Source organism: Pistacia vera, unplaced genomic scaffold (genome assembly GCF_008641045.1).
Source record: "Pistacia vera cultivar Batoury unplaced genomic scaffold, PisVer_v2 Contig673, whole genome shotgun sequence".
NCBI lineage: Eukaryota > Viridiplantae > Streptophyta > Magnoliopsida > Sapindales > Anacardiaceae > Pistacia > Pistacia vera.
This window is the reverse complement of record NW_022196527.1, coordinates 312,532-327,772: the sequence shown is the minus strand read 5'-3', so window position 1 is coordinate 327,772 and position 15,241 is coordinate 312,532. Positions and strand designations below refer to the sequence as shown.

The 15,241-nt window shown below is 36.3% G+C and overlaps 3 protein-coding genes across 4 annotated transcripts; all 3 read right to left on the bottom strand.

Annotated features, from left to right (window-relative positions):
* Window positions 1-414: 414 nt before the first annotated feature.
* LOC116113034 (U1 small nuclear ribonucleoprotein 70 kDa) lies at window positions 415-5,796 on the bottom strand. Its single transcript, XM_031399170.1, is given in 11 exon segments — window positions 415-1,345; window positions 1,640-1,711; window positions 1,922-2,084; window positions 2,174-2,255; window positions 3,571-3,633; window positions 3,724-3,788; window positions 3,894-3,969; window positions 4,632-4,666; window positions 4,669-4,710; window positions 4,827-4,941; window positions 5,541-5,796. Coding segments are annotated over 11 exon segments (1,440 nt in total). The 5' UTR covers window positions 5,640-5,796; the 3' UTR covers window positions 415-717.
* Window positions 5,797-6,812: 1,016 nt separating this feature from the next.
* Window positions 6,813-10,741, bottom strand: LOC116113072 (proline-rich receptor-like protein kinase PERK4). Its single transcript, XM_031399227.1, has 10 exons — window positions 10,682-10,741; window positions 9,657-10,402; window positions 9,014-9,553; window positions 8,623-8,709; window positions 8,468-8,538; window positions 8,251-8,327; window positions 7,654-7,795; window positions 7,401-7,562; window positions 7,135-7,309; window positions 6,813-6,935 (listed from the first exon to the last, which is right to left on the bottom strand). Exons 2-10 carry the CDS (start codon window positions 10,327-10,329, stop codon window positions 6,868-6,870), a joined length of 1,995 nt encoding a protein of 664 aa, XP_031255087.1. The 5' UTR covers window positions 10,330-10,402; window positions 10,682-10,741; the 3' UTR covers window positions 6,813-6,867.
* A 680-nt stretch (window positions 10,742-11,421) lies between these two features.
* On the bottom strand, window positions 11,422-14,268 carry LOC116113063 (F-box protein At5g49610-like). Of its 2 annotated transcripts, none has more exons than XM_031399218.1 (2): window positions 14,081-14,196; window positions 11,422-12,969 (listed from the first exon to the last, which is right to left on the bottom strand). In XM_031399218.1, the coding sequence occupies exon 2, from the start codon at window positions 12,956-12,958 to the stop codon at window positions 11,819-11,821; it is 1,140 nt and encodes a 379-aa protein (XP_031255078.1). In that variant the 5' UTR covers window positions 12,959-12,969; window positions 14,081-14,196; the 3' UTR covers window positions 11,422-11,818. The 2 variants fall into 2 exon arrangements, 1 of the variants encoding a protein (XP_031255078.1); XR_004125373.1 differs by lacking the exon at window positions 11,422-12,969 and adding an exon at window positions 13,380-13,453 and having other exon boundaries at window positions 14,081-14,268.
* Between the last annotated feature and the right edge of the window lie 973 nt (window positions 14,269-15,241).

Below are 15,241 nucleotides of genomic sequence, written 5' to 3'. Positions count from 1 at the left end.
ATTGATTTTTAAGTGAATAGCGGCTGGCTATACAGGATTCCTCAATTGATTCAACAGAAGATTGTGCCTCATTTTTGCAAGTTATAGTTGCACCGGCTACAGTACTAAGAAATGATTAATGTCATTGATTATTTGACTAAAGTAATGATTATGGTATTAAAGCATATAATTCCTCTCCTAGTAAGGATAAGTAATTAACAAAATTGAGAAATCCACTGCCAAGGAAATCATGGAATGGTGAATGGAGGATGGCCAAATAGAGTTGTTCTAAGTTCTAACCAAGTTAATCATGTAGTTGTAAAATCTGTTCAAGAACTTCAATTTTTGTGTGCTGCAAATTCAATGCTTCTGCATTGGATTGTACAGATTTTTGTTGACGACAAAAAATTATTAAAGCAATCCATATCAAACGTCAAAAAAGATCTCCTCAAAAGACGTGCGTCAGAAGTTCTAGACACATAATAAGGGTACTTGAACACAATACAAATCTGACGGCCGGCCATGCCCAAACAACAATTCTGGCTCACATCTTAATCAAACAACAAACTCAACTCCTTAATACTAGAAAGCAAATTGAGGATAAACATAACACATCAGGGTCATAAAATAGCAACAATTAAGCTCCTAGAAATCTTTCCTACACACATTGCAAGTTCAGAGTTTCAGTGAACTAGCTTTCTAGCTACCATTCTCCTGGGAAAGTGACCTTTCTGAAATTCAGTATTCACGATCAAGATCTCGAGTACGCTCCCTGTCACGTGACTCAGACACTGCACGGTCATAACGGTAATCATCCTCCTCCATTTGATCATATCGATCATGATCACTATCATGATATTGATTATAACGATCATGGTCACCGTGACCATAACTGCGATGACGTTCATAATGGTCAGGGTGTTCATACCACTCACCATCATCTTCATCACCATGATCATAGTCCCTTTCCCCATGTCGATCCCGATCATGTTTTGATTCAATACGATCATAGTCATCCCTATCGCGGGAATATCCACGGTCCTGGTCAATGTCACCAAGTTCATAATCTTTGCTCCTTTCCCTTTCACGAAGGCGATCACGATCACGCTCATGATCACGTCCACGGTCTCTTTCTTTGCCCCGCTCATGATCACGTCCACGGTCTCGACCATGATCACGATCACGAGTTCGGTCGCGTTCTCTGTCACGGTCCCGACCCCGGTCTCTCTCCCTTTCTCTGTTCCTGTCACGATCTCTATGGTGTCGATCATCTCTGTGATCACGCTCCCTCGGCCTGTCATGGGAGCGCTCGCGGGACTTCTCTCGCTCCTTCTCTTTGTCCCTTCCTCTTTCACGAGATTTTTCTCTATACAAGTCATTATACAGTATCAATCAGAAATACATGACACCCAAACCTTAGGCATCTAAAAATCTTCGAACAACTTTAACGGTATAAAGATGCCATGACAAAGGCCTTAAGATGAGAATTTATCCTAAAATTTTCACAGTAGTTTTCAGTAAACAGAAAAAACCTTAACCAAAAAATTAAATGATTTGGACTAAATAAGCCTTTGGTCAAACATATTATTTTACAAACAAAATATATGGTAATGCCTAAAATATAAAATAAGATAAACAGAAAAATTTAGGTAAATCCTACCGGTCACCATGCCGATCCTCTCGTATCCTCGGCTCCTCAGACCGAGATGGTGGTCTTGACTGTTCTTGTTCCCTGACAAGTTAAAGATGATTAAGGGAAACATGTTACATTTCACCCAAAAACAGATTAAGAAAATCTTTTCAAAACACATTCTGATAAAATGACATTGGACAAGACAATTAGAAGTGATCAAGCCCTGCATCATAATACTTGATATATAGCTTAGCAGGTAGAGAATCAATTTTCCCAGAGTTCATCATATGATGCATGGTTGCAGTTTACCTTCCAGAAAACCTCTGATTAACTTCTTCACCTCCAACCCTGGTTGTTCCAAGTCCACCACCTAGTCTGCGAGGACGCCAATTTGGAACTGTTCTACCACGCTCAACATCTACAAGCACCCTTCTGCCATCAAGCTTCCTCCCATCAGCTTGTTTGTACGCAGCTGTGAGATGTAAAGGAGTTGTGCTTTTTTAGAAAACAGTTCAAAAGCATATCAGACCGAAACTAACAAGTGCATAATACAGAAGCAACCTTTCATATCCCGCGTATGCATGTATTCGATGAACGCATATCCTTTGGGTTTATTTGTCTCTTTATCAGTAACCAAACGGACCTGAGAAGCTCAAAGCAAAAGAGAAAAAAAAATATGAACCACAGTTACAGGAGAAAACTAGACCTCAGAGGGATCAGAAATTCATGACAAACACTTTGTACTTTCTGTAACCAAGTGACAACCCTACACAGAGGTAGAAATAGTAAATCCTAAATGGCACGGCAGACAGGCACTATGCCTCATTAGCCGTGCTCACCTTTTTATCATAGGAATTGCCTCGCGAGATGCATCACCACCATTGCTAGAGTTGCAGATTAACTGATGTATTGTAGCAAATTTACCAATTGTTGAACAGACTAGACCTCCCCTTACCAGGGAATAAATGTTTTAAATGACAAAACTGTTGTAGATAATATAGATAATACAGAAAATACCGGTACATCTTCTCAACTGCTGATAGGTTTTTGATAGCCTTTAAAGCCAAAAGTAAAATTTAGTAGCAAGTAATGCATACTATAAATTCAAATAAAAGAGAAAGAGATGCTAATACTCCCTACATATTTTACCCACTGCAGGAAAAACAACAGATGATGGTCTCCTTTTGTAGCTCGAAAATAAAGGCCAAAAGGCACAATGCATCACTGCTCTGGTCAACTTAAAATTTCAGCTTTACTGTGCAGGATGAAGCACCATCTTTGGAATGGAATTGTAGGAAATGGGAACAAAAATTCATTTGCAGAACAGAGTAATAAGCCCCCTTACCAGAGGTTGACTTAATACTACAAAAGAATATCTAAAGAGTGGAAGAATGCCTTTTCTCTCTTTATTTCCCCCCCAAAAAAATTGAAGAAAGCCCCTGTCCCATAATGATTCCTAAATCAAACTATACCAAAAGAAAGTTAAGGATTAATTGAACAAAATACCGTACACTGTAACCGAAAAAGCGGCAAGTAACACCTTAGCTATTATTCCAACTTGCACACTCCATTCGATGGTATATAATTGAACAGGGAGATGTCAACATTCTCTCTCTCACGATTACTATAGATGTTGAAGAGAACATACCCTTGTAATCACTAACTACACTTACCATCCACGAATTCTTGCAACTGTCATCTATTACTATAATCAATGTAATTGAGAGTGGATTTCAGAACCACTTTAAAGACATGGCAAGAATACAGGCAAAATTGAACAAGCTTAAATTTATAGTACAAAAAGAATTTAAGTTTTGTCACAAAAAATTGCAAACACAAATCATAAAAGTCTCAAATCTTGATTTTATAAAAATAAACCATTTTGGAAAGTAAACAGAAAGAAAAAAGTGGCACATAACCTCTTACCAAACCCATTGGGGATGCTCAAAAATACCTACCCGTTTAATTGGTCCATAAGACTCAAACTCCCTTTTGATTCTACTCTCGGTGGTCTCGTAACTCTGCAAGCATACAAAATAACTAATAAATCATAGAGGAAAAACTAAGGAAAAAAAAAAAGAAAGATAACAAGTAGGATATTTATCGCTTACAAGCCTAGCGACAAACAATGTCTTGTATGGATCTCCTGAAATATTTGGGTCACTACTGGGGTCATCTGCAGAAACAGGGAATATATTGTATCAGAGAAACAAAACTTTTAAGACTTTGAAAACATCAAATCCACCTTTATATGAACTTTATAGAAGAAAGGTGGCATTACATTTCTGAAGTTCTTCAGCAGCCTTTTCTGCACCCTTCTCTAGCCGTAACTTATGGATTCTAGCTCTTCTTTGTGCCTGAAGCCAGAAAAACGATTTAAGAGGGGAAAAAAAAAAAAAAAGAAGAAGAAGAAAGAAAGAGCAGTTCTCTCTTGAGATGAACAAGCAACTCAAATGATAAATATGTCTAAATTAAACGAGGTCAATAACCAAGCAAGTTTTATTGTTTCAGATATATCCATTAGCTCCACTAACCAATAATACCAACTGTTAGGAGAAGCATCTTTAGAGATGACAGCCTTATGCAGAATACCCAAAGTTACAATAAATTTCCAAACCAAAATGTCGGTAAATATATCCAAAGATAGGTGAATCTATAATAATACTTTGAATTTGAAAAGACATTTCAATCCGTAGAAAAGATAAAACTTGTCATCTAATCACCATTTATACCTTCAAGAAGCATTAATAGCCTTAACTACTTGAAATACTTTGGAAAAAAAGCAGAAGTTATTACAGATAAACAACGAAATGCTTTAATTATATGAATCCTGTTCAAATAGAAGTTATATACAGATAAACAATGAATGCTTTAATATATGGATATGCTCAAAAAGATAACTAACAGGCATTAGCTTTGATATATAAAACAAGAAACATAAATAGGAGCGATCATGATGTCACCTAAAATGCAGATTAGAAATTGAATAAGTTTTAATAAAAAGAAGGAATCTTATTACAGGAGTTTCAGCCTCTGGTACAGGTGGAGCATACTCGGATCTCCTGGCTCAGCAAAGTTACTCACAAACTGCGCCATTCCTAAAAAAAAAAAAAAAAAAAAAAAAAAAAATTAATACAGCACCTCAACAGAATCAATAGTTGCTAATCAATATCAAAAGAATACCCATCATGGTGGTATTGTAATTTTGTAGGACCTGTAAGTGATGGGCATTTTCTTTTCTCAATAGCCGGCTTATACTCCAGTGGGGGTCGAGGCTCAAATAACTTCAGAAGATTTGCTGTTAAGCCAGTAGGATGACTTTGCCCAATCTGCACAAAATAAAATAGACAAAAGTCTTGATCACATCCATGCAAGAAAAAAGTTAAAAGAAAACGGAAAAACAGAATTTAGGTTGTGTGCTTGTTTAGAAAGGGGGGTTTCAAATAGCAAAATCATATTTCTTTGCTCAAGTAAAATCAATAAAGAAACACAAATAACTCAATTGCACTATCTTGCAATCAGGAGCAGAACTTGAACTTGTATATCCTCTAGGTAGAAAGAAAAGCAATTTAAAAACGCTTACCAAACGGATATTGAATCAAAATTAGTCTAAAAACTTTCAATTCCTCATTCCTGTCACCTAATTTCCTCCAATATTTTCATTATTGTTTTATAACCTATATACTAACACATGGGTCTACAGGACCGATTAAAACCTAATAACTTGGTTAAAAAACCAAATAATATCAAATAATATTATATATAGCACAAAATCCTTTAGAACTACTAATGATTACATAATAAAACATGTAAATCCACATTAATCTATACAAAAGATCAAATGACCTAAAATCATCAGATATTAACATCAAAACAAAGAACCTCAAAATTTTCATGAAACAAAAACGAGGTGTAATAAAACACTAACCAGCTTAAGCTGAAGGACATTGGCGCGGTTCTGAGCCTTGGTACGAGCCTGAACGGCGGCGTTTTGGTTGCGCATGAAGGGATCGTTGTAGTCTCCCATGTTGTAAGAGATCGGGGCTAAACTAGGGTTTTAGAAGCAATCGAGGGTTGATGATGAGATTATTAAGAAGATAACATGAAACAGTTCGATATCTGTTTATTAGGGTCGGGTTGGGTGAGTTCGGGTAAAAAGTGAAAATGGAGCCTGCGAGCGGCAGCCAAAAGGTAGAGGAAAGTGTCGAGAAGGTATTTATAGACTGACTGACTGACTGTACTTAAAAATTCAGCAAGTAGTTTCTCAGCTCATAGATATGAGTTGATACGACGCCGTTTAGCACATTAGTTTAATGCATTAATAACATTAAAATTTAAATCACATTGAAGTATTTTTCTATTATACAAATCTTTAAAAAGAGAGAGACAGAAACTACATAAACATCAGCGAGTGGGCTGCGCCTTTTGTTTGATTCAGTATTTTATGGAAAATAAGAATAAAAGCTGGTTATATTAAAAAAACCCATCTCATAAGGGGTTTAGAAATCGACCATTATAGTTTTTATTTGGTCTTAGTTCTAAGGTATATAGAGATTAATTGAGACTGATATATAATAATAAAAAAAAAAAATTGTAAAGGTTGGTTATGTTCATGATTATGAAAACACCCTTTTTTTTTCGTTGGAGTACGACATAAACATAGTAGTAATCTTCCTCTATCAAATATCTGTCTTTGAAAAAAAAATTAATTGATTTATCATATTTTTACCCTTATCAATTATCATTGTTATTTTCTTTTAAGTCCTTTTTAGTAGTCCTTATTTATATATTTTTTTAATTTTCAAAATAATTATAAAAATTAAAAAGAAAATTAAAAGTAGGACCAGAAAAGCAAAACTTTTTAACATTATTAGTAACTATCAAATGTAGAACCTTGCAGTTGCAGGCCACTCACAACATTAACATACTTGAAATAATACTTTTTTTTTTTTTTTTTTTTAATGATTGAGAGCGTTCGTATCAACTTACGAGCACCTCAACATGACCATTTTAAGTGTGTAATACAATAAATATAAACAATATATACGCATCATATAAACTAATGAATAGAATACATGAAAAAAATCCTAACTCAAAAGTTAAACAAAGAAATTAACCACCACATAGAGAAAAGTGTGTTATTAAAAAGATTCAAACGTTTAATTTTGTTGATTATAATGTATATTAATGGAAGGTAGTAGTGTAAAAATACATCTGATAGAAAAAATTAAGTCAGTTAATTTAATTAAAGAAGGTCACCATTTACATGTTACAACCCAATCAATGACTTCAATCTGACCTAAATTCAACCCCCCAGATATAACTAAAAAGAATGACAATGAAAAACAAGAAGCGCATACTTAAGGTAATAATCGTTGTGATCTCAAATACATGATCACAGAAATGGCCGTAGTTACTAGTTAGTAAATTCAAGCTCATCCATTCTTGTAGTTAGGGTGCTCATGTATTGTGCTTTTGTTGGACGGGCGTACCAAGTTCACGGGACTCAGCCCCATACTCACTGCTAAATTCTTGGCTCCCCAAAGCCACCTGTCTGAACTTCTTCATGTCAGCAGAATATGAAGATGAACTATATTCAGTGCTTCCCATTGAGGCACCAAAGACGGAGCTCTGTCCAGGCTTTACACCATCATGTAAGTCTTCTAGCGAAGAATCTCCTTCCAGAGCACGAACTATCTGCTTTCCATTATTAATGTATTATTATGTGTTTAATTATGCGTCTAATTAATAATCAATCACCCATCTCATTCCCATTCCCATTCCATACCTGGCTCATTTTTGGGCGCTTTCTACCAGAGTGTCGCACGCTAGCAACAGCACAGGCTACCATGCGTGCCATTTCATGAGGTTCATAGTTATTCTCCAAGCGAGGATCCACCAACCGATCATAATTTCCACTCTCCAGTGCTTCATTTGCAACTGATCTAGCCTGTATGTTATGATGTCTTACCTTAGTAAATTTTGCTCAAAATAATTTCATTCTATATTGCAAGATACTTAATTCAGAAGAGAGGACTCACCCAGTCTACTAAACTATCTTCCATCATAGTTATATCAACAGGTTTCCTTCCAGTTATGAGCTCCAGAAGCATGACACCATATGAGAAAACATCAGATTTTTCTGTTAATTTACCACTTGATGCATATTCTGGAGCCAAATACCTGCATTTGCACATTGTCAGCTTCCCAACTTAGTGGTCTCAAAATTCAGATCACCATATTCTCTAAATTGCATACAAGGGACTGTTTAAAGCAGATTCTACCCTTCTGCTACCCAAATTTCATCCTCGCTTCAGTTGGTCCTGCTATGCTATTATAAACCGACTCTTGTCCTACCTCATTTTAATTATCTTCTATTCTGTAAGTGAAATTCTCTCTATCTCCTTGTTTAAGATGAATATATATATATATAACTGATGCCTGATGACTGATTCAAAGATACAGAACTGGTTGCTGATGTTGTTACATTATAACATTGTTATAATTCAAATGTATGGACACAAAATTCAGAGTATAACACATATTTTGTAAATCAAAAGTGAATGCTACACATTCATCTTTCTTGAGAATGCTCTAAACTATAACCTTAATCAGAAACTTGAAATGGTATTATTTACCCGAAAGTCCCCATGACACGAGTAGAGACATGAGTGTGGTTGTCAGAAGACAGTTTTGCCAATCCAAAGTCTGCCACCTGTGTGAGAAGTATTGCAGCATGATTAATTAGCTTCGTGTGCTTAATTAAGTATCATAGCGGATATTAAGGCATCATTATGGCTCCTTTTAGTCTACATCTCTTTAAAAGAACATACAAATTGTTAAGGAAACAGATACCATGGCCTCAAAGTTGTTGTCAAGGAGAATATTAGCAGCCTTGATGTCTCGATGGATAATCCGCGGATGGCCTGCAAGCAACATTCCACAAAATAATGAGACTAGAACATGCAGAAGAACATGAAGAGAGACAGAGATAGGCTATGTTGTCTTACAATCTTCGTGAAGGTAAGCAAGTCCTTTTGCAGACCCTAGTGCAATACGAAGCCTAGTAGGCCAATCCATGACTGGTCGATCCTTTCCTGCGACCAAAAATTGTAAGAGGACGAGGCTGTAGCATAATCAACTTTTAGTAACTGCTTATTTTTCTGGGTGACAACACCAGAAACCTAAAGCTCAATGTTCTTCAATCAAAGATTATATATTTCCCACTTTATTTATCTTTCACGGCTGTGAAATTTCCATTTAAGGTTTCTTCTTGCAATTCACAGTGTATATGTACCTGAACTTTGGTGGGGTAGAAGACTATCATGTCAAAAATGAAGTGTAAAATTAACTTGATGATGGAGGTAAACAGAGGAAATTTATATTAAAAATGAAAATTACCATGAAGATGAAATTCCATAGTCTTGTTGGGAAGAAATTCATAGACCAGAAGGCGTTGCCCTCCAGTAATACAATATCCAACAAGTGATACAAGATGGCGATGATGGACACGGCTAATGATTTCAACTTCAGCTTGGAATTCTCGCTCTCCTTGACCACTACCTATCTTCAGGCTTTTAACTGCAATCTCCTTTCCATTAGGCAACACACCCTTGTGAACATAACCAAATCCACCTTGACCCAACAGATTGGATTGCGCAAATCCCCCTGTTGCAGCTGCTAGCTCTTCATAAGTAAAAGTACTTTGGTTAAATCCAAGAGCAATATTTGGGGATGGAGGAGGCAAGGGGGGACGCACTGGGCCAGAGTATTGGGAGCTCATTTCTCCACTGCTTATCATATGTGGAGGTGCTGGAGAAGAATGCCAGCCACCACCTCCTGGTGGTGGGGGCATCTTTCCACCATCTCCTCCTTGGGGATGCCAGTTCGGATTTCCTCCCTGCCAGTTTGGATGTGGTGAACTGTTGTAATATGGGTCAACTGCTTGCAAATCATACAAACATAATTAATTTTAATTACCATGAGCTTCCTTTCCATTCATATGTTAAAAAAAAAAAAAAATTATTGCTACACAAGGAAGGACCTTTATATCGGTTGGACTGATGATCATAATATGGCATTGGTTGTTGATGGTGTTGTAGATGGCGCTTTTTCTTCTTCCTCCTATTCTTTATAGCACAAAGGGCGATCAAAGCAACGAGAAGTAACCCCAAACCAAGTGCTCCTGCTACAGTATATATGAGGTAATTGTCAGACGATGAAGATGAGGAAGATGATGATGATCTTGGAGGCGGTGGTGGTGAAACTTTCTTTGCTGGTGGTGGCGGGGAATGATGAGGCGGTGGAGGTGGAGTAAATGTAGTGGGCGGTGTACGTGGAGTATTAGTATTACCAGTAGGAGAAGGAGGTGAATGAGGGGGACTCTGTGGAGGTGGTGGTGACGATGAGGACGATGAACCTGGAGGTGAGTTTCCAGCATCTGGAGGTGAGTTTCCAGAATCTGGTGGTGGTGATGAAGAAGGTGGAGGCGATGAAGGAGGGGGAGAGGAAGGAGGGGGAGAGGAAGGTGGAGGAGACGAAGGTGGAGGAGATGATGGCGGGGGAGAAGAAGGAGGAGGAGAGGAAGACGATGAAGAATTACTATTGCCACTATTATTGTTATTATTATTATTATCATTACTAGTATTATTGGAAGAAGAAGAATTATTGTCTGATGGCGGTGGAGTATCTGGAGCTGGGGCACTGCTGTTGCTCATTGTATCAGCTAAAGAACTGCCGCCCAGGAAACTCCACCTCTCCCAGAACTTCCCGTCTCAGGTTTTGAGGACCCTGAAGACGAATGAAACAAATATTATTGCAGGAATTGAATAAATGAAAATGCACAATGTAATGTGTAGAATGTTTCAAGTCTGTTACCACTATAATGGGATGATCTAATGTTCTTCCTCCAACACCATGAACAACACAAAAAACAATTAAATATTCACATGCAACACTAGTTTCAAGGAATTTCAAGTAAAAACATTTGCTATAAACACCTAGTCTTGACAATTAAAAATTCAATATAGATATGCAATAACCATATCTAATGGGTAGAGAAAGATTTACCTGAATGAAGAAGATACAAAGGGTCTCAAAAGGGAAGAGAGAGAAAGGTTTTGCTTGGTGAAATTCCTATTCTAGATAGGGAAACATGTCAATCCAATGTAGCTTGCGTCTCTCTCTCTTTCTTCTGTATTAGCCAATCTTAGTTTAGTTTGAGTTGGTTATTGCTTTTACCATTTCCTGCCTGCAGTTTTTGCTTAAGCTATCACAACCTTTAATTTCCTTCTAACATGGCCTAATTCTTTCAAATATAGACTTATCTCCACCATTTACGCTCGGCTTTACGTAACAAAGACAACCTCGTATTAACTAATTAGTCAACTACTTTTTACCATACTAACTACAACATTGAGCTCTTTATTTACATTCATTCTATCCAACTGGAAACAACCACCTTCCACGAACGGGACTCCTTTTTTTATGAGGATATTGGATGGATACAGTTTTGTTGATGCTTTTAGTTTCTGTCAAGACAACAAGAAGATAGGCTATTGGGTAACATCATAATATGATTTTATCTTCAATCAAATCCCAACACAGCATATATATATATAACCAAAAACCCAATACTATTACTATATAACTTGAAGAAAAATCAACTTGCCGTGACTGCAATTGCACTCGGGAAGAAACCATGTACATGATTCCATTACGATACAGGAAGACCATCAAGATTGAAGCTTCTAGACCTTTCTCAAATTTGAACAGATTATATTCAATATGCAAATATGCAATAATGCAAACTTCGAAAACTAACCACAGTTATCACAATGAACAAGAAACCATTTATAACATCTCACAACTATAGTCACAGCAATTGATCTGAACAGAACCTAAAAATTGAAGAAGATTCCATTTCTCAATGTTTCAAAGATATAGAAACAACATAGCTCAATATCACAAGATTTAGAAACATCATAGTTCAATATCACAAGATTTATAAACATCATGGTTCAACATCACTGGGCTCAAACAAAGTAAAGACGACATCAAAATTAAAGCTTCATCTAGTCCTAAACTTTGAATAGTAGTTCATGATCTAAATTCCACAACTAATCTGGAGTTTCTAGTTGGAATTTCCAAAAATCATCGTCCAAAACTTCCAGAGAGTGGAACTCGCAATGAAATCTGGTTACGCAGCTACCTGTGCACAGTCACAAGGCTATTTATATAAGGCAGAAAAGTCTCAAAATCTTCAGTCCTCTCCTCACTTAACAATTCCACCTTCTGTTCTCTCACATGATAAGCAATAACCCTCCTTGGGAGCAAAATTATCAACATGTCATCATTAACACATGTCAAAACACGGCAATTGGAAACTGTTTCCCCCACAACTTCAGATTTAAGAGGAATTACACACTTCAGGCTCATAGCCATATTGCCATAAACATTTAACATGCATTTTCCATCTTGTATTTGAGGAAGGATGTAACACAATTCCCCATACATCTGCATCATAGCACCATGTGATTCAATGCTAGAAAGGAGTGGCAAAATCCCATAGAGCTCGTTCTTCAAATCAAAAGCTAGAACTGGACCAGTTAATGTCTTCCAATAGACAACGTTCTTCATGTAGAACCCATTACGACTCAGATTCAAGGCAATGGGTTCACCGCATATTGTATCAGCAACCCTCCAAGAGTTTGAGCTCTTTGAGTAAATCTCAAAAAACAAAACTGAGAAACCATTTAAAGTAACAGGGACAGCACACACAATCCAATAATTTGCAGAAAAGTTCAGTGCAGTAGGGTCAAATGCAAGTGCTATTGCTGTTTCAGGAGTATGGCACAAATTTGGCTCAGGAAGCACTTCCCAGTCCTCAGTCACAGGGTTGCACATGTAGTAGACAAACTCATCATTACGGCTTTGGCAGCATACCAATCCGTTGCATGCGGCTCTGATACAAACACGTTCAGGCAAGAACTCCAGGGAGGGACTGGGAATGCTGTAAGCATCTCGATTGAATGAGATGAAGGAGGGGTCTGAATAAGGAGACTGACAAAGAAGGCCAGAAATATCTTTAAAGTGGGTAGTTTGCATGTGAGCCAGAAAAGGACTACTTATCCACCGGTTCCACTCTTTAGAAACAGCTCTGAACCTGCAAAGCGATTTTGCTGGTAGGAAGGGAAGAGCATGCTGCTTTATGACCTCTTCCAGGGGTGGACAATCCTTCGGCTCAAGGTAGAACCTTGTTTTCATAGGTTGATGATATTCAAAATCAGACTTATATTCGTGATGAAAGACTTCTTCCACTGTCTTGTTATTCTGTATAATCTCCATTACACCTACAACTAAAGATGAATAGATTAGTCAGAGTAAAACACAATTTGATTTACTTGCTAAATAGCCTAGCAATGTGAGACGCTTAAGTACATAGCAAAAAATAAAATAAAAAATTCATCCATCAAACTGGCCATAACGTAGTAAAAATCAAGCATGACACCAACTTAAGAAAAAATTAGCACTAATCAGAACCAGCAGACCTATTAGCATATAAATTAAAAACAAAAACGTATTCAACTTCACTATACATGAGTACTGGCCACAAGCATATATATTAACAGAAATCAATGGTCAGTTCATGTTATCCGGCAATGAGAAAAACCCATTTACCAAGAACAATTAAAGATTCTAATCCCTCTCAATCGACTAACAGACATGAAAAGAAAGATGATAGCAAAGAAAAGCTAAAAGAAAAACTCACCAATGCTGAATGAAGTTAATGAAATCACTTCAAAATGGATCTCCACAGACACTTAATTTCTCAACCCTCACCTGTTTACAGAATAATTTTCTTTTGAGTTGTGAAGAGAAGTTTGGAACGAAAATCTTTTTATATATATGTATATATATACAGTGTCACCTAATGCTCACAAAAGCGACTCATTCCAAAGATTAGTAGGCACACAAGGACCAAACAAATTAACGCAAGTAAATAAATCTTGATCTTCAAGCAAAGATTACTTGCTACGCAAGGCACCAAAAAAAGAAGGTAATCAAATTAATTTAGTGTACTAGCTATACTCAAAAAAATTCGGTTAATTTTTTTTTTTTTTTTTTTTTAAATTCCCTAATCTTTTTCCCCAGTTAACAAATATATATAACCCGAATTGACCCAAACAAAAGTCAAGCAAACCAATTACCTAAACAAGAAAATTCACAGACTTCAGAAAGAAACAGAGGATGCAGCAATTTTACATCAAACTATGAGAATCCAGAAGAAAAACTTAAACAAAAACACGAACCAAGACATATCAAGAAGGCAAAAAAGATTTAACACCCAGAAATGAAGTACCAAGATCGACTCTTTTTTTATTTTTATTTTTTTTAAACGGAAACAAAAAAAAATAGGTAAAAAAAAAAAACCCACAAAAAGAAGCATTCAAAGAGTGAGAACACTACCTGTGAAAGCGAAGAGATGAAGACTGAAAAACGTCGCAAGCGAAGAGAGAAACAGAGAGTATTTATGGTGAGAAAATTTCAGCGTGTTATGCAAGTCGCTGTCTCCTGGTTTTGAAAGTGTAACTTACTAACTATTGACACAACATTACTCACGAGTTATATGAGAGAAGTCAGCACAGGTGGCTTCGTTTAATTGGATAAAATGGCGTCAAGTCGTCCATTTAAGGTCAACAGTGCCCGTATTACAAGTTGGGATTTTGCAAAGATCGCGTACAATTTAATTCACCAAGTCCTTGAGGGCAAAGCAAAAGGATTTACTGTAGTACTTTTTATGAATAAAAGATTCCTTTTATGTGGACGATATTTTTGAATATTTTTGCTATTAATTTTAGTATTTTAATGAGTTCATCGGACGACGTTAAAACAAATTATTTATGTTTAAAATGTTATTTTATTAAGCAATAATAAATTTACCACTTGAGGAATGTAATTTTATAAATTTTTTATATAAATTGCTGTTTATTATTTTGAATATTTTATACGTATAAATTTTTTATTTACACGAGGAAAACTATATTAACTGAATTAATTAATTATTAGATATTCTAACGCCAAGAATCTGCCAAAGATTTTAGACATACGCGCTGGTGATGTCATCTGCTTTGCAAAGGCTCTTTTCTGGTGACATCACTACATTATTGGAAATATAATTTTATTTATTTGTTTTTATAATTTTTTTCAGTCTCTATTAATTCTATTAATTATTGTGGTGGAATGATGAATATTCCTACTACCATGATGGACGAAAATATCCTTCATTGCTACCAAAATAGAGAAATTTGCATATGGGCAAAATCAGGAGATAAATGTAAATATAATGGTTTAGGAGGTACCCAAATTAGGAGATTTATGATAGGACTCAAGAGAAACTAGAAAATTACTCCTTTTCGACTATAATAAATGCCACTGTTACTCTTCCACGATATCTCAATTTGTATCTCTATATTTATCACTAGGTAGGATTAATTACTAAATTACCATCACAACTCCAATCTCTTCACATTCATGGGAAGTCATTATCAATTTTTTTTTTTTTTTTTTCATTCAAGGGTGTCCGACCAACTTACACGCATCTTAACTAGTCACTTGGGGACCTGCAGT

Excerpts from the sequence above, each read along its gene's own strand:
- LOC116113072 (XM_031399227.1), bottom strand. The coding sequence starts at position 10,329 with ATGAGCAACAGCAGTGCCCCAGCTCCAGATACTCCACCGCCATCAGAC. Across the intron at positions 9,554-9,656 it reads TCAGTCCAACCGATATAAAG|TTGACCCATATTACAACAGT; the intron begins GTCCTTCCTTGT and ends ATTTGCAAGCAG. Across the intron at positions 8,328-8,467 it reads ACAACAACTTTGAGGCCATG|GTGGCAGACTTTGGATTGGC; the intron begins GTATCTGTTTCC and ends CTTCTCACACAG.
- LOC116113063 (XM_031399218.1), bottom strand. The coding sequence starts at position 12,958 with ATGGAGATTATACAGAATAACAAGACAGTGGAAGAAGTCTTTCATCAC.